At 38.7% G+C, this 18,708-nt stretch overlaps 1 protein-coding gene across 3 annotated transcripts in view; it reads left to right on the top strand.

The window, feature by feature from the left end:
• The window catches only part of GLRB (glycine receptor beta), a 49,772-nt gene that overhangs the window by 21,553 nt on the left and 9,511 nt on the right, over positions 1-18,708 (top strand). For 2 of the 3 annotated variants that reach the window (XM_065836844.2, XM_071807761.1), the window contains exons 6-9: positions 3,878-3,960; positions 5,332-5,472; positions 9,211-9,363; positions 15,176-15,468. In XM_065836844.2, the coding sequence (XP_065692916.1) occupies positions 3,878-3,960; positions 5,332-5,472; positions 9,211-9,363; positions 15,176-15,468 (670 nt within the window). The remainder of the gene's footprint in view (positions 1-3,877; positions 3,961-5,331; positions 5,473-9,210; positions 9,364-15,175; positions 15,469-18,708) is intronic. The other variant, XM_071807762.1, reaches the window with a different exon arrangement.

Here is an 18,708-nt window from a genome sequence, read left to right as displayed (position 1 = left end):
TGCATAATTTTTTGTGGTTTGACTTGGTTTATCAAAAGTACACCATGCCATAAAAATAATCATCCACTGAAAAACAGCAAATTGATTGATTAAAAAGGATGTCATAGTGAATTACAGATCTGGAGAGTTTATAGACACAATGATTTTTAGAGATTAAGCTCAATTTCACAGAATGAGTGGATTTTCTTCTAGTGCGAACTGGAACATATTGCCCTGATAGAGGAAAAAAATGATTACCTGATATACTGCAACTTTACCATTAAGAGGGAACCACCACTGAAATTATGGTCACATGAGATATTTTTTCTTGGAGTAGAAGTGGCTAGAAAGAAGAAAGAAGATGGGAGAGTCTGAGGTCCTTTTTGCCCATTTCAAATCAGGACAAAAAAACTCAATCTCAATAATTTGCCAACAGTGATCAGAAAAGAAAAGATTGGGCAATCAAAGCATTTCATTTGGTTCACTCTTAAGGTCCTGGTTCTGATTTCCATTGTTTATGTAGCATGTTTTGAAGTCTGTAGAAATTAATATTTCAAAATAGAAAATCACTTTCAGCTATAAAAGAAACTTAATTTTGAAACAGAAAATGTTGAATGAAACATTTAAACTTTTTTCAAATATTTTTCCAGATGGCAGCTATTCATAAGTGAACTTAATTCAGTCGATAGGTTAAGCTAGCAAATAGTGAACATTGAGTGAATACTGATAAATGTGTTTCTGATGGAAAAGTTCTTCTCTGAAAACTTCCAAATAACAAAACCAAATTTGATAAAGTTTTAAATTAATGTCATCCTCTAAAAATATTGTGTTGATTTTAATAATATATGTTCATAAATTATATGTGTGCAGGTAAGATTAATTTTTTGAGGCACTCTGCTTTGGTGACATGCTACTAAGATTTTCATTTTTTAAAATATATAATTGCTATGCCTTCTATTTTAAATTTATAGAGATGATATCCTGCATTAATGAAAGAATCTCCAGTTATCAAAATACATGCTTGACAAAATGCATGTGAGAGAAAGCTCTTGCATATAGTAGTTGAGAATTGGGAAACTGAATGTGGGAATAAACAGCTAGTGCTCACATGAGGGGAAGTAGGCAGTAGAGTTGCACAGAAAAATCTCTTCTGGGGCCTGTGATGTTCAACATAAATTATCTGGAAAACTGGCAGATGCTTTTGATGATGCCAGAATATTCAGGATAGTGAAGATAACAGACAACAGTGGGAACTGCAGATTAATCTAATGACTAGGTAACAAACTGTGGCATGAAATTCAATGTAAATAACTGAAAATTATGCATGACGGAAAAAAATATTTTAACTTTATATAAAAACTGGTTCGGTTTGAGGTGATTACCACGTAGGAAAAAAAACCTTTGGGTAGTGATGGCTAGTTCTCTGAAAATGTCCACTGACAGCTCAGTACTGGTTGAGAAAGTGAATTAAATTCTAGAAAGTATTAGGGATTAAAGAGAACGTCATGTTACTGTATAAATTCATTATATCCTTGCATCTTGAATACAATGCAGTTCTGGTTTTCCCACTGCAAGAAGGGAGACAAGGATGGTCAAAATTATGGAACAATATCCTTTTTGAAGAACAGCTAAGCAAGGCAGAATTTTTTGCACTAGAAAAAGCAAGATAGCTGAGGCCATGAATGGCACAGAGAGAATGGATGAACATTGATTTTTCATGTTCTTTTCCAGTAAAAAAAAATACGAGGCAGGCTCAAGATAGAGAAAAGGAGATTATTGAAGTGTGTGCAGCTTAGCTGTGGCATGCCTTGCTGCAGGATGCTGTGCATCATTAAAGTTACACAGATTCCAGAAGGCAACTGGAAGCAAAGCAGCTTCTTGGAGGGAAAAAAAGTCACAGTATCACAGTATCACAGTATCACAGTATGTTTGGGATTGGAAGGGACCTCAAAAGATCATCTAGTCCAATCCCCCTGCTGGAGCAGGAACGCCTAGGTGAGGTCGCACAGGAATGTGTCCAGGCGGGCTTTGAATGTCTCCAGGGAAGGAGACTCCACAACCTCCCTGGGCAGCCTGTTCCAGTGCTCTGTTACCCTCACTGAGAAGAAGTTTCTTCTCAAATTTAAGTGGAACCTCTTGTGTTCCAGCTTGATCCCATTGCCCCTTGTCCTATCATTGTTTGCCACTGAGAAGAGCCTGACTCCATCCTCGTGGCACTCACCCTTTATATATTTATAAACATTAATAAGGTCACCCCTTAGTCTCCTCTTCTCCAAACTAAAGAGCCCCAGCTCCCTCAGCCTTTCTTCATAAGGGAGGTGCTCCACTCCCTTAATCATCTTTGTTGCCCTACGCTGGACCCTCTCCAGCAGTTCCCTGTCCTTCTTGAACTGAGAGGCCCAGAACTGGACACAATATTCCAGATGGGGTCTCACCAGGGAGGAGTAGAGGGGAAGGAGGACCTCTCTCGATCTACTGACCACCCCCCTTGTAATACACCCAAGGATGCCATTAGCCTTCCTGGCCACAAGGGCACAGTGCTGGCTCATGGTCATCCCGTTGTCCACCAGGACCCCCAGGTCCCTTTCCCCTACACTGCTCTCTAATAGGTCATTCCCCAACCTATACTGGAACCTGGGGTTGTTCCTGCCCAGATGCAGGACTCTACACTTTCCCTTGTTAAATTCCATCAGGTTATCCCCCGCCCAACTCTCCAGCCTGTCCAGGTCCCGCTGGATGGCAGCACAGCCTTCTGGCGTGTCAGCCACTCCTCCCAGCTTAGTGTCATGAGCAAACTTGCTGATAGTACACTCAATTCCCTCGTCCAAATCGTTAATGAATATATTGAATAATATTGGCCCCAGTACTGACCCCTGAGGCACTCCACTAGATACTGGCCTCCAACTGGCCTCCGCACCATTGACCACCACTCTCTGGCTTCTCTCTTTAAGCCAGTTTGCAACCCACCTCACTACTCTATTGTCTAGACCACACCTCCTCAATTTAGCTGTGAGGATGCTGTGAGGGACTGTGTCAAAGGCTTTACTGAAGTCAAGGTAGACCACATCCACCGCTCTGCCATCATCCATCCACCTTGTTACATTCTCATAAAAGGCTATGAGGTTGGTCAAGCATGACTTACCCTTGGTAAAGCCATGCTGACTGCCGCTAATGACCCTCTTATCCCTGATATGCCTTGAGATGGCACCAAGGATAAGCTGTTCCATTACTTTCCCAGGGACAGAGGTGAGACTGAGCGGTCTATAATTACCCGGGTCCTCCTTCTTGCCCTTTTTGAAGACTGGAGTGACATTGGCTTTCCTCCGATCCTCGGGCACCTCTCCCGTTTCCCAAGACTTGGCAAAAATGATGGAGAGCGGTCTAGCAATGACTTCAGCCAGCTCCCTCAGCACCCGTGGATGCATCCCATCTGGACCCATGGATTTATGGATGTCCAGTCTGTTGAGGTCCCTTAAATACTGAAGCATCATGTCTGGTTTCGGAAGCCCTTGAGGTGCAACTTTTGGGAAGCTGCTGGACATGTGGCAAAATACCTTTTCCTGATTGCTGTAGTCTCATATTCTCCTTCAGGAGTCTGCCCTGAGCCACTGCTAGAGACAGGACTCTGCTCTGTACGGACCTTTGGTTATTCTTAAGACATATATGTGTTCTATCATGTGTTAGTAGAACTCTAATTTGTGGACTAGTGTATTTTAAAACTCTTTATAAAACTCTGTTCTCTGACTAATAGGGATAGCTCAATTTCAAACTGCTACCTATTATAACTTTATTTTTTTCTGCTATTTTAGAAGCTGAAAATCAAATACCTGATTTTTTTTTTTTTCTTACTGCAGTCTACTGCTTATAATGTTTTTAAATTCCATTTCTGTATTTTCAGATTGTCTATTACTCTGTCATGCCCTTTGGACTTGACCTTGTTTCCCATGGATACACAGCGCTGCAAGATGCAATTGGAAAGCTGTATGTAAATCAGTCAGTGCATAAAAACAGTGACCTTCTAGGCATGCCTGAGAATCAAACAGAAAATGATCAATTCTGTATTGTTCATGTCAACATTTTTAATGAATCTTGAAATTAATATTCACTAGTTCCTAGCAACATACATTTCCCTATTAAAAATGTTTCTTTCATTCTCATATCTGCAGTTATGATCCCCAGTTCTACACAATCCCTATAGACAAAATTTTCACTGCCCAGTAATTGTTATCATAAAGGATCTTGACAGTTTTGTTATTTGTTTTATGTTCTAAGGGAGTGAGACTGATTTTATGAATGAAGCATTAAAACAACTGATTTTTTTATATATTTTCCATCATGGGGCTTTGAGACATTGTGATTTTTAATAAGTTGTTATGAATCTTAGAGAAATTAGCTTATGAACGCTTTAGATTTTTTAACCACAGCTGTTTTTCAAAGATAAAATAAAAATCTGTCTAATGCCTCCAGAAGAAGAAAAAGAATGGTTCTTTAAACATTTTTGAGAGGCTTTGAATTGCAAAATGCTGTATTCCAATGCCATCTTTTCTGTGTTTCCCCATCTCTGTTCCCATTTAACACGTACTATCTGTGTTTGAACTAAGTTAATCCTTAATACATAGAAGACAGCAGAAAAACGGCATGTAAAATTGTAATTATGATTATGCATTTTTAATCAGTATGGCTTTATGCTTGAATATTGTGAGCTTAACTTTCACCTAACTTTCTCACTTGGTGCTGTTGCATATGTCATGATTTAGACTCTCAGATGTGTGCTGAAGTCTGTCCATACTTTGAGGATCAGGAAGGCGCTGAATTGGTTTTAGTAAGACTTAATGAAAATACTTTCATGAATCAGGGCCTTTAAACTGAAAAACTGAGCAGAAAGGTTGCTTTGCACAAAACCCAAGATTCATCACAGTAATTGAGTTGTTAAATCCTTTTGATGTTACTAGGACTTGTGAGTGCTGTTACAGTTCAGTATATTTGTCATGCTTTGCTGAAGCAGAGTGTGAATGAATATGGAGGCTTCAGAGCCATGGAGAACAGAGCTTTGCTTTCCTTGTTTAAACAGTACGCACCATAACAAACACCTCAGAATCAGTATAATATTGCTGATACTGTGATGTTCCGCCCACCAAGTCCTAATTTAGGTCTACATAAAAATTAAATTGTGGATTATTTCATTTTTGTATTTAATTATTTGAAAAGAAAATAGAAACAAAAAGAGTGAAAGAAATATGATACATATATGCTAGATTTTCTTTTGAGTGTACTGTGATTGAGATGGTTCTTTAAACTATTATTATTATTATTATTATTATTATTATTATTATCATTATTTTGTTCTTGTAGTTGGTTACACAACTGATGACTTACGGTTTATCTGGCAGTCTGGAGATCCTGTACAGCTAGAGAAAATTGCTCTACCTCAGTTTGATATTAAAAAGGAGGATATTGAATATGGTAACTGTACCAAGTATTATAAAGGCACAGGTAGGTAATATAAGTGGTAAAAGACTTTAAGATTCCTTCAATTACTGTTTATAGTTAATGAATAATATTCCAGTTCATGTGTTACATTTCATAGCATAAAATAGATTACTTTTAACTAACAAGTAGTTCATGTGATAGTATCATAAGGGATTACTGCAAACTAATTGAAATATAGAAACATCTATGTTGGAGATGAGATTAAATGCTTATCTTGGTTTTGCTTACATGTCTTTTGATCTTATTGTCACCATTTTGTTTCTATAGTCCTAATGCACATTTATGCTTGTGTCTAGCTTTTCTGAAAGGGTGTTCATCTAGAATTATGCCAGTTGCAGCAAAGGAGGATAATTTTTATATTCTGGTCAACTTTTCTTCCAGAAGTGAATAGTATTAGAGTGTAACTTAAAATGGTTTGACCTGCAGGTTCTTCCTTTCTCTAAGTATCCTGGAATATCTGTAATTAAAACAAGCTGCTTACAATCATCAGCCCTGTGTTTATTCAATTCTATGATTGTTTTCTGAGTGTGGCCAATAATTTATCCAATGCTTTCTGTACTCTGACTTCTAATGATTTATCTTTTCTACTTTGATTGATTCCTGCCTGTAATTATATCCAAAATACTCACATACTGTGGCAACTGGAAGGCTTTTTTACAACAACAGAAGTCAACAGGACGTGTTTTAGTCAGTGCTGTTGCATCATATGAATACATCTCCCATTAAAACTCAACAGGGATGGCTGTAGCACTGCAAATTCTGAGGATCCTCTGCAAGTTTCTCATTGACTATTTAGCTGAAGTCGAGGGTCCATTATTTGGAGCTGTTCCTGAGCTACATCCCAAGCTTGAAGAGATCTCAAGTAACATTAGGAGGTCACAGAGTTAATGAATTTAACTTGAAAAATGTAATGAAAATTGAAATGAGTTTTGTCTCTTAACTGCAAAAGGAGGGAGTTCGTAGCCTAATTACGTAATTCAGTATCTCAGGTGATTTACCATTCATAAATAACATGAAATTAACACCCCTCAGGAAAATTTTGTATTTATGAAAGCACAACCAACTGGCAATGATTGCATTTAAGTCTGAAACTGGGTATGGTGGAAGTTTGTGTAGCAATGAAAAAAATATTTTATTCTTAATTAAACAATGAATTTAATTTTAAAATGGCTATAAATCCTTTTTGTTTGAAAACAACCATGTTAATCTCATAATCAAGACTGGAATTAATATTTCATTAATGTGAATGGAATATTTTAGAACTCTGAAATATTTTTAAAGCTTGTTTTCAGTAACCAGTAGTTCTTTGATTTAAAAAATTTTAAAGCTTGTTTTCAGTAACCAGTAGTTGTTTGGTTTACTTTAAATTCTTATATTGAAGGTACTTTAAAAAAGGAGATTTTGAGCACATAGAATCACAGAATCACAGGATGTTAGGGATTGGAAGGGACCTCAAAAGATCATCTAGTCCAATCCCCCTGCCGGAGCAGGAACACCTAGATGAGGTTACACAGGAATGTGTCCAGGCAGGTCTTTAATGTCTCCAGAGCAGGAGACTCCACAACCTCCCTGGGCAGCCTGTTCCAGTGCTCTGTTACCCTCACTGAGAAGAAGTTCTTTCTCAAATTTAAGTGGAACCTTTTGTGTACCAGTTTGAACCCGTTACCCATTGTCCTATATCATTAGTTGTCACCGAGAAGAGCCTGACTCCATCCTCGTGACACTCATGCTTTATGTATCTGTAAACATTAATGAGGTCACCCCTCAGTCTCCTCTTCCCCAAGATAAAGAGACCCAGGTCCCTCAGCCTTTCCTTATAAGGGAGATGCTCCACTCCCTTAATCATCTTCGTTGCTCTGCGCTGGACTCTCTCCAGCAGTTCTCTGTCCTTCTTGAACTGAGAGGCCCAGAACTGGACACAATATTACAGATGTGGTCTCACCAGGGCAGAGTAGAGAGGAAGGAGAACCTCTCTCGACCTACTAACCACCCCCCTTCTAATGCACCCCAGGATGCCACTGGCCTTCCTGGCCACAAGGGCACAGTGCTGGCTCATGGTCATCCTGCTGTCCACCAGGACCCCCAGGTCCCTTTCCCCTACACTGCTCTCTAATAGGTCATTCCCCAACTTATACTGGAACCTGGGGTTGTTCCTGCCCAGATGCAGGACTCTACACTTTCCCTTGTTATATTTCATTATATAGTCTTGCGTAGTTAAAATTAATTCAGTTAATTTTGTCAGGTAATCAAGAGACAGTGTTGCACGTGCAAGCAAATTTTGAAAGTTATGTCAGCTGCAAATAATTTAATCTTTACTGCCAATTTATGTCAACTGATGTTTTATCATACTTACCTAAGCAGAAAGATGGTCAACAGACTTGGGGTGACTTTTTGTGGCAATAAATTGAAGTCTTATATTTGCAAATTGCCTATTCTTTGTTTATCAAAATGCATGATAGATCCAAATAGGTCCCCGTGAGCTGAATGGTGGGAGCAATATGTACTATTCTCTGCCTGATGAAAGATGATATGAAGCCATACAGAATGCATTTCTGGCATAAAGCAAGCAAATAATGATTTTGAAGGTCATCCCTCATTTGAAACTAAAACCTAAAAGTGTCCAGAAATTGTTCAGAAATTATAGAGGGGAAATTTTTCAGACAACACATCATTGAAGAGGATAGAATGAACTATGAAATACCATATAGTCTCTTCTACACAAGGAAATTTTTCTTTAATGTTTTATTGTTTTGTTGTTTTGGTTATTGTGTGCCCAAACAGTACCTTTTAAGATGCCTTACCATTCTACAGTGCTTAATTGATAAAATAGAGAAGATAAATACATATATTTTTGGCAGATTCAATCTTCCAAATCACCTTTGCACCAGCTTTATTTATAGGTATAGACAGATCTGAATTTTGGAATTGCTGTAATATAATGTCGGAATGCCTTTTACTTGTGATGGAATAGTTTGTGAAGTTGTTTTTACAATGCCATCGTGTTAATATTAACATAAGAATTCCAGTTCTGCTAATTGAGTGGATATATGAATATAATTTGTTTTCTAGTTATTTGACTTCCTGATCCATCTGTTATCTCCAGTAAAACCTCTAGTGTCTGCAGCTTTATATTGAATTGATCTTAACAGATATCTTAAATGGTTAGGTGATTCAGATCCTTATTTTAAAAGACTTGAAGCAATATTCCTTGTTTTCAAAATTTACAGTTTTTAGAGTCTTTTTAAAAAAATCTGTACCAATTTTAGAAGTCACCTGTACCAGCTTTCAGTACTGCAGGAATCTCTTTGCTTAGAGTCATGTTCAGGTCACCTCTTTCCATTCTAAACTTTCTATACTAATATTTCTTAATTCCATCTTTTGCACAAATTAATGCTAAGTAGGATTTTCAGATGAACTTAAGCTAGTATGACTGCTAGACCCCATTGGTTTTATCTGGACTGCATCTTGAAGCCATCACTAACTTTAACTGCCTGTTACTGATGTTCTGTGGAAAGGCAGAGGGTGCCTTATGGAGCACAGAGAGTACCACATGCCTGACCACACGTGCTGGTTTTATAGATCTGTGTTTTGATCATTTTTTTCCAAACTGAACTCTTTGTCTTTATAAAGAAAACAAAATCATTGAACTTTTGCTCTTAACTTAAATGGAAAAAGGCCTAGAAGATACGGATCTGAAGAGGTTGACCTGCAAAGCACATTAACACATTTATTTCTTTAAAGGTTATTACACTTGTGTAGAAGTGATCTTCACCTTAAGAAGACAAGTTGGATTTTACATGATGGGTGTTTATGCTCCTACACTGCTAATTGTTGTTCTGTCCTGGCTGTCATTTTGGATCAATCCTGATGCAAGTGCTGCGAGAGTCCCACTGGGTAACCTGCGTTTACACGTACCATCACGATCCACTTTAACGCCATTGAGCCATTCTCAGTTGCTTTGACACCATGACACTGGACACTGAAAGCAACTTCACTTCCATTATCCGCTCATCATTTTCACTGAAACGTCCTCATTCCTTGTCCTGTAGAATTCACCTCCGAAACTGAGACTTCTCTTGACAATGGTTCCAGGATTTACATGCTAAGCAAACTGTCTCTGCTCCTCCCAGCCCAGACAAATCTGATCTTACCTGTCTGTGGATGAAGCTGCAGACACTGTGGCAATATGCGGTTTATAGGAACTGGAACATCTGAATAACATTCAGAAAGCAGGAAGATGAGTGAGGCTCCAAATAGCTACCCCTCGGAGCAGTTTTTCTGAAGAGTAATAGAAAAAAAAAATATGTCTGGAAGAGAATTAGCATCCTTGTTACCTGATTGGTTTTATTTCATTAGAAACTCAGTTCCTGAGAGTACTTCAGACTCATGCTTTCATGCTGCTCAGCACAACACAGTAGGCAAGCCCTTCATTTATTATGAGACAATAGGACACAGAATCAACTAAAACAGTGTTATTTTGACTAATTGAATTGTACACGGGACTCCAACTCTGGGGTGGCCAAACGTGCTGACCCCAAGATCTCAATGAAATGCTGACCCTGGTTCTTCCATCTTGATGCTTCTCCTATTCAGATTCCTGTCCCCATGCCATGACCTCTCCTTCCTCATGCTCCCCTTTTCCCCAGCACTCCTTCACAAGTCCATACCCCTTATTTTCCACATCTTTTCCATGTTCCAGAAGGTTCAGCATACCTGTTTTCAAGATCCCAGGGTTGCAGTTGCAGAACCCTTCCAGCCCCCTGCCTTCTTCAGAAACCTCTCACCCACACTTGAACTTCCACCCTCCCATAGGGCATGAGTCCTGTGCAGCCTCATGTGTGTAAATAAGCACAGGAGACCCTTGGAGTCAGGACCTGCCACATCACCTTACCAGCCCCATGTTGAGAGTGGGAAGTGTGCCTGTTAAGTTTTGTTAGATGGGAAAGTGTCCTCATATCCCCTGGCCTGAGCCCCACTGCACCCATCTCAGGTCATCTACCATGCCTTTTCCTCCTCCAGTGATATGACAGGCAAAATAAACTAAGAGCTATGAAAAATCTGGAGAACTGTGACTGGAGTGCTACTTTTGGCTTCTGACTCAGTGTTGGGTGCTTTGCTCTAATTAAATGTAACAAAACCACTAGTTATATATATTGTATCTCTTTTTTAGGGTTCTGTTTCAGTTTTATGTTTGTTGACCTTTAAAAATAGTTGCTTGGGGAGAAGTCACAATCTATAGCTGTTTGATAGCAAGTAACAAACATGATAATCTCTTACCTTGAAAAGTGGCAAGGATGCATTCCATAATGTGAAACATTAGACATTTTAAGAAAAAAAAAGTGGGGAAAATGTAGCATGCTTTAAGTTAAAAAGACAGAAACAAGAACTGGAAATATTTTTCATGTAGTGAGCTCAAATATGATCAAAACTTGAGCGGTATTTCTGCTTTTATAATCGTGCACTTCAAATAGCAGACCAGACAGACTTATTCATTATATATTAGATTTATAAAAGGTGTAGTGCTGATTCATGTAACATGGATGTCTTTGTGACTAAGCATGCATGCTAATTTGTTGTTTGTTTGTTTTTCATTTAAATGTTTATTCTCCCTTTTAAGGTATTAGCATTTCTGAAATAATACATTTTCAAAGATACTAACCATTGGCCTGGTTAACATGACTTTTCCTCGCTCCAGAGAAGCAAAAACTGCTAAATCTGACCACCCTTTAGTCTTGAGTCAATATTTAGTAACGCAAGTTAGTAGAACTGTCAGTTTTATATTTCTCCAGTTTGCACAGGGATAACCAACTAACTCTTCTAGCTACATCCTTGAAGACAGTTGACCTTGAAACCTAATAAGATTAACATTTCTTTGTCAAGTGGATGATCTCTAATCCCAAAAAAGTGTTATCAACGGCCGCTGTGCTCTCAATGGCTAGATACACGTCTGATGAGAGATGTGAAGCCACTTCACATTTAATTATTAATATCGTAATAGAGTCATCCTTAGAATTAAGTATAGTGGGTTACTACTCCCCATAGCCAGGCATCTTAGAAGTTTCCAGGTGATTTAGGGATACAAGTTACTTTGCAAACCAGTAAGCAGCATATGTTTTTGTAGACTGATTAATGTTCTGGGAAAAGGATGTATGTTTGTTTGAAGAAAAAGCCTTTGTCCATGGAGGAACTAAACAAGTTGCAAGCCCTTAACGTTTCACCCAGTTAGATCATCTAGTGGTAGAGAAGTCCATGAAGGACTGATACGTAAACAGCTGTTGCTAAGCAATGTAGGGGCTGATATCACTGAATGCTTCTTTCTAATTAAATGCTGATGTTTCACCTTTTAATGAGCCTGACAAAGGACTCTCCAGCTCTTTACAGGTGGGCAGTGTGCCAGCATCTGTTTTAAAAATTCTTTTCTTTCCTTCACTGCCATGTGATCCCCAAAAGCAGTAAGATCTTCCCTGAAGCTGCAGGGATCTGAGGGCCATTGGTCTGCCTGACAGCATGGAACATTAGTCCAGAGTGCAGGTGGGGGTACAATAGGGTACCTGAAGGCTTGGAATAGTGTTGATGGATTCCCATGTATAAAGCACAGCTAGGTCTGAGGCCGGGCATGCTCGTGGCCCTGTCACTCCTGTCCTCACATCTGTATTAGTTCTCGTCATTTCATTTTATAAAATTGCAACAAATGTAGAGTCTTAGAGGAATTCATAAAGATATATGTTAGAACTGCAGTATGAAGAAAAATTGGCAAGAGTATGTCTTTTAGTTTACGAACTTTGATGAGAGGAGAGAATGTATTAGAGATACCAGATGATAAGGAAAGGAAGACAGAATATTACCTTTTTCAATAACATCAATGAGATAAAGCCAGGCATTTTTAAAGCAGTAATATAAACCAGAAAATACTGGTTTATACAGCATATAATTAACCTGTGGAATTCACTGCCAGAAGATAGTGCTGAGGCCAGTAAATTTGATGGCTTCAAAAAATAGAGATTTATTTATCTGGCAGCACGTTCTGAAGTGCTTTGGTGGATTGGCACTTTCTGATACTATCCATATGTAACTTGAGGCAGTATTTTTTAAATAGTAGCCCTATACAATCATGCTTCAGGCTGGGAGCCAACTAGTCTTACTGATAAGCTAAACTTTGCTATTGAAAGGGATGCCACAGTAGGGGCAAAAATGCAGAGGTATTTTCTAGAAAGACCAACTTTCCCAGTACTTTGCAAGTACAGAGGAAGAAGATCTGTCTATTCTCTCTCTAGTGCTCCCTGAGAAGAAAAGGGGGACTTTATTGTTTCCTTTTTTTAAAAAAAATTAAAAAAAAAAAAAAAAGAAAAAATAAGTAATCCTGCAATTTATTTATTCATTCTCCTCATTCAGTTTGAACCCTGAGCTTTGGACTGTGATAGCTATGTATCTAGTGTAGCTGCTGCCGGGGGAGCAGCTTACAATACTCATACTAGGGTCTCCAAGGCTATACTAACTCTGATCTGGCAGCAAATAGTTGCTTAATAGAATATTTCTGTACTTCTATCTCACTTTATTGTTACCTTGAAAATCTAGAAGTTTCTCGGACTCTGAGAATGAACTTTTCATCCTAGGAATCCAGGCAAATGGAAATCAGTGGTGGGTCACCATGATCTCAGTTGCTGTACTGAACAGATTGATGAAAGCTCCATTAAAATCTTTTCAGCTAGTAGAATTTCTAAGTTATTTTTGTAGAATTAAATCCAAGATTGTAAGATCTGGTATTTTAAGCTCTACGAAGTGATTATAGAAATGTTTCAGTATGAGGCATGATAATAATGTTAGCATATTAAGATAATCAACACTTTTAAAGTTAAGTAGGAAAAAAATACAATATCCAAGATGCTGAGCCAGTCTACATCATCATGTAATTCGATTGTTCAGGCTTATGGTAGAAGCTGCCTTTCAGAAGTCTAGCATAGACATGCATAGCACATGATACAGTACACTGGTACAGAATAACAGAAAGCTGGGCATAGGTAGAGGTGCCCTTTATATTTTAAGAGACAGTACGGCCTTATTTGTACCTGTTATTGCAGTTCATTATGATCCATAATTAGTGTTCAGCCCAAGACAGCTGTAGTTTGTCAGTGAAAATAAATTAAAAAAAAGGACACTACTCTATGCTCACTTTCTGTCCTTATGGACATGTTTGTACTTGAATGCTTCAGATGCAGTAGACAGGAAATAAGCCAGAGTAAATACTGAGGTTTGTTTGTTCAGTACTTGCCATGTCATTCTGATCTGACATAGCACATCTGGCCATTCTCTATTATCCCAGTGGACAAAAAAATCCGACTTTGCAATGATAAGTTGATATTACACGTTTGTAAATAAAACACCATAAGATTCTGTATTTTAAAATCGTATGACTGTAATAATTTTGTTATACTTTCTCTTCAATGGTTTAACAACTAGTAAGTTGCCCATTTGAGATTAATACCAAATGAAGTATCATATCGATCATTAAAATCCAAATGGGAGCAGCAACAAAGTAATGTTACTTATGGTCAATTAGAATTTAATACTTTCATAAGCTGATACAGATACTTTCAGTTTTATTAAGTTTTTCACATTCTCAGTTACTTAAAACAGATCCATAGAAAATTATCTGCTTCATTCTTTGGATAGCAAGTGTGGCCAACAATTTTCTATAGACATTGATTACATTTCATGAAGCTGCCCATTCATAATTGAAAGATTTTTGTCATTAGCATTCACAGAATCAAAACGGGACATTCTGAACTGGGAGTTTGAAATAAGTTTTCCCTATGTGAAAACCATTTCTAAAGTTAGAACTTTCAGTTTCATTGGAGCCTTTTTGAGATCAAACTTGTATTTTGTCTCTTGCAATGTGAGCCCTGTGTTGATTTGAAAACCTTGTAAGGAGGAATGCTTATTGTATCCTAGTTTGAAGATGAGTGTGACCTTTCAATAGCCTTTGCAGATGTGGATTTTTTTCACCATACGGGCTTCCTGCAAAGTCCTTTATTTAGAAAGATTCCTCTAGATCCTGTAAGCTTGAACAGGGAATGATCATAGATCCTCAGTCACCTCAGTGTTTTCATCTTCACAGGGAACTGGGAGCGCAGGCTTTTTGATATGCTGGTACAGCTTTGCTCTTCAGCAAAACCTTCCCTTTTCCCTATGTATTGCACTTGTGGGCAGGTCATTCAGATAAGTGCTCCTGCTGTAGCACAGTTCAGGTTTCTGGAACAAAAGTAGCTATTGAAGTCTCATTTAAAGGACTTGGAGACTTCTCATTGAAGTACCATATAGTTCTCTTTCATCTCTCAGACTTAGATATGTGTTGTAAGATAAGTCTTTCAAAAGCCCATTTCACGGTGGTATTGTGTGTGATGGGGCAGGAAAGCCACAGCAATCAGTTTAGACTCACTTTTTTATTTCTCAATTTATAACATGAAGTATTCCTTATTAATAATTCATCGCTAACTGCAATATGCTACCTGAGTATTCAGTTTAACATGTTCATTAACTGAACGCATGTGCACTTTGTCTACCTCCTGTAATATACACCAACTGCATTGGGAAGCCTCAATCACTGTTCTAAAACTTCATTCAGTGTTGTCTGCTTCAGAGTAAGAGCACAGCTGGTGCCAATAAGGGCAAGTTTTCTTTAATCTATATATTGTTTTTCTTTTCGTAGGTATTTTCTCAGTTCTCAGCTTGGCATCTGAATGTACCACTCTTGCCGCAGAACTTCCCAAAGTGTCTTACGTGAAGGCCTTAGATGTCTGGCTGATTGTTTGCCTTCTCTTTGGGTTCGCATCCCTGGTGGAGTATGCGGTGGTTCAGGTAATGCTAAACAATCCGAAGAGAATTGAAGCTGAAAAAGCAAAGATTGCCAAGGCAGAGCAAGCGGAAGGGAAAGGTGGAAACACTGCCAAGAAGAACACTGTGAATGGCACAGGGACTCCTGTCCACATCAGCACTTTACAGGTAGGAGCTGCGAAGCTGTGTATGCAAAATCAGTGTTATTCTCAGCTAACACAATTCCAGGAATATACTGTCATAATACAGGGTGTTTCAAACAGATGGACCCAATTTGAAATCACTATATCTCTGCAACCACGAATCACCCATGGATGAAACTCTTACCGCTGGGAAGGGCAGGATAGAGTTTCAAATGATTAGCACTTGATAACTCATTTACCGTTTGTAAATTTTTGTGTAATTGTAACATGTTGCCATCGTGAAATATACTACTTTGAAACTGGGTCCATCTTTTTGAAACACCATGTGGTTTTGGATAGTGCTTAATCTTAGAAGTACCCAAGCCCTTAAAAACATGCTGGTAATTAATGGCTAGCAATCTGACCGGTTGATCCCTAGTTATTTGGGGTCAGATGCACTAAATGAAAAATTTGTCTCTTAATATCCTAGCGCCATGGTTGCCGCTGAGCTTCAGGTAAATAAAGCAGCAAGAAGCTTTACAGTTGCTATATTTCTTATAGTAAATAGCAGCTGTCAAACCGTAACTATTCAGAGGACAGGAGTCTCAGTCAGTATTTGCTGAGAACGTACTCAAATAACACCCGTCTCATTGCTTTCCCGGGAATGGCCACAGCTGCACTGCATTGCATGTCAAGCATCTCTGAAGCCAGGGATCCAGAAGTCTTGGTATTTGTAAACAAAAGACAGGTCTGTTTGTCTGTCAAACAGTTCCTGCATTTCTTATGTTGCCAGAAAGAGTTTATGGGTAAATTGATCAGATCTCATTATACAGATAAAGATGAGATGTACATCTCAGATCAGGCCAAAATTTCTGTCATGATGGTAGGTTCCTGGTGTTGTATAACTCCCCATTTGTGCTCTAAGAGTTATCAGACATCCCAGGCCAACTGCCCCCAGTCCTGAGTGATATTTAATTGACATTTATTGTACAGAAGAAAATAGGTTATACTACAACATGGAATATTAATTCAGCATATAGTTGTCAATGACTCTTCAATTTTAATTCATAAAATAAAGCTATTAGGCCAGATCCAGGTGATAATATTGTTAGCATGCAATGTGACTTAAAAGCTTCTTTAAGGAGGAAGTAGTTTATGCCTGAATGGTGGAATCTCTGTCCTAGTATCAGACTGGCATTGCCACATTACTAATTAGACCCAGTCCTGAGGAGCTGCAGATATCGCACAGTGGTGCACTTGGCTACCGTGTTTCTCATCTGGTAGAAGAGTCTTCTGAGAACTGTTCTGGCAGGCAACCAGGCTCAGCGTAGAGCAACCCCATGTCTGCTTTGACTTGTGTCGCAAGTAATTCCTCAAGCCCAGGCAACATGGGAACTGAGTAGAAAGATAGTTCAGCTACAGTTTTGCTTCCCTGGAACTGAATGTGTTGGTTTTGTGTTCAGCAATTTGCAGGTCCACAATTCAGCTGTTTCTTATGACAAAATATTTGCACCAGTCCAGCACAGCAGCATAAAATCTATCTATTCCTGTTTCAGGTACTTAACAAGTGTAAGCTTGATCAATGACAACATTAACAAAAAATGACAGTTTTTCAGTGGTGACCAAAACGAAAATGCTAATTTACTGATTCTCCTCAGTGTATACACCGTCTAAAGTGCTTGCCATCTTCATAGCCATGAGGAGAATAAAATGATAACTTTTATCACTTATGATATCCTTCCATTTTTTAATAATTATTTTCAAAAATGCAAGTTTGGGTGTACAGTGAATTTTAAGACTTAAAGGAAGGGGAGTCATTGTCCACAAAAAGTAAGCAACGCTCCCCATGAATGGTGTCTAGTGATAGGCTAAAGTTTTTTAGGATTCAGACCTCAGTTTGCCCTCCAAGATCTTGTCATGTCTCCCCTCCATAATCGTGCAGTGTCAGCTCCAGTACCTCAGGTTTGATCTGCACTTTTCAGGGTCTTCCCAGTTTTTTCTCAGAGACCTTTAACATTCCAATATCTATAATCTCTGCAACAATAATCTGTGTTGGATTTATATGGAGTCCTGGGCATGTGCAGCTTCTGATGATCTTTATATGAAGAGTTACTACACATTTGTTTGCTGAGACATATCAGAAATATATGTTCATTGCTGTAAAAGCTCACCGTGTGGCTGAGTGGTCTCCTGCCCTCATGGCTAATGATGGCTTGTATCCAGCCATCTGTTTTGAAATATAGCCTACCTGAGGAAGGATGTCCTGAGGAGGTAATTTCTGGGAAGATCACCAGGCTGAGCTGGAAGAAGGTCCCAGACCAATGAATCATTTGACTTCACGATGTGGTAGGACAATGATTCTATGTATTTGAATGCTCTAAATCTGCCTAGCTGAAAACTCCCTCTGAACCAGCTACCATGTAGGAGCACTTTGAAAGCTGTCAGCCCTGGAGAAACCTGTACTAAACTCTTAAATCAGAACAGGTCTAAATCTTTCAGTAGCTCTGGTTCCTATTTCAAAACTAGGCCTGCCCCACAAAATTTGGATCATTCCCATACAGAGTTTGTCATGATCAAGAATGCATTTATCATATGGCAAATATGCAAGGGAGGGAAACATTAAAAGAAACAGGTAATGGAAAAAAACCTGTCTGTTGAAAGGCATAAAGAACATGAAACAAAAGAGGCCAGAGTGCTGTCCCAGAACTTCAGGAGCCGTTTTTCATCAGAGTTGGATAGGATTGTGTGTGAGGAGAGAGCAAGTACTGTGCTAAATGTCTGGAAAGACTTAGGCAAACCAATGTATAGTTCTAGGATAAAAGGAGGACATCTTGGAACTGCATCCCTCATGTGAGTGTGCATCCCATAGAAATGTTTGAGGATGTTCTCTTTCCATATAGGAGGTGATACTAAGGCAAAAGTAACTGAGGGTGTGGCTGGAAATCTCACCATAGCCAACAGGAAGGACCTGGAAGCAGAAAACTACAAGTGGGGAAAAACAGAGAGAATGAATAATTTCATTTGTAAATGTTTCCCCAGCTGAAATGAAGCACTTTATTATGAGACATTTAGTAAATGATGCTGAGACATATCTGTTAGTTATTAGAGAGGAACCAAGTTCAAAAAGATAAATTGCTTTATTTCACTTGAAAATGCCCCTGATCCTGATGACAGGCCAGTTTACCAGCATTCCCCAACCCGCAAGCTGCGCTCTTACTGCCCATCGCAGCCATTCAGCATTGCATAGTGATGTCTCTCCTGGAGATTTGATGAAGGGGCTGGTATG

Source organism: Patagioenas fasciata, chromosome 4 (assembly GCF_037038585.1).
Source record: "Patagioenas fasciata isolate bPatFas1 chromosome 4, bPatFas1.hap1, whole genome shotgun sequence".
Lineage (NCBI taxonomy): Eukaryota > Metazoa > Chordata > Aves > Columbiformes > Columbidae > Patagioenas > Patagioenas fasciata.
This window is presented reverse-complemented; position numbering and strand designations above follow the sequence as displayed.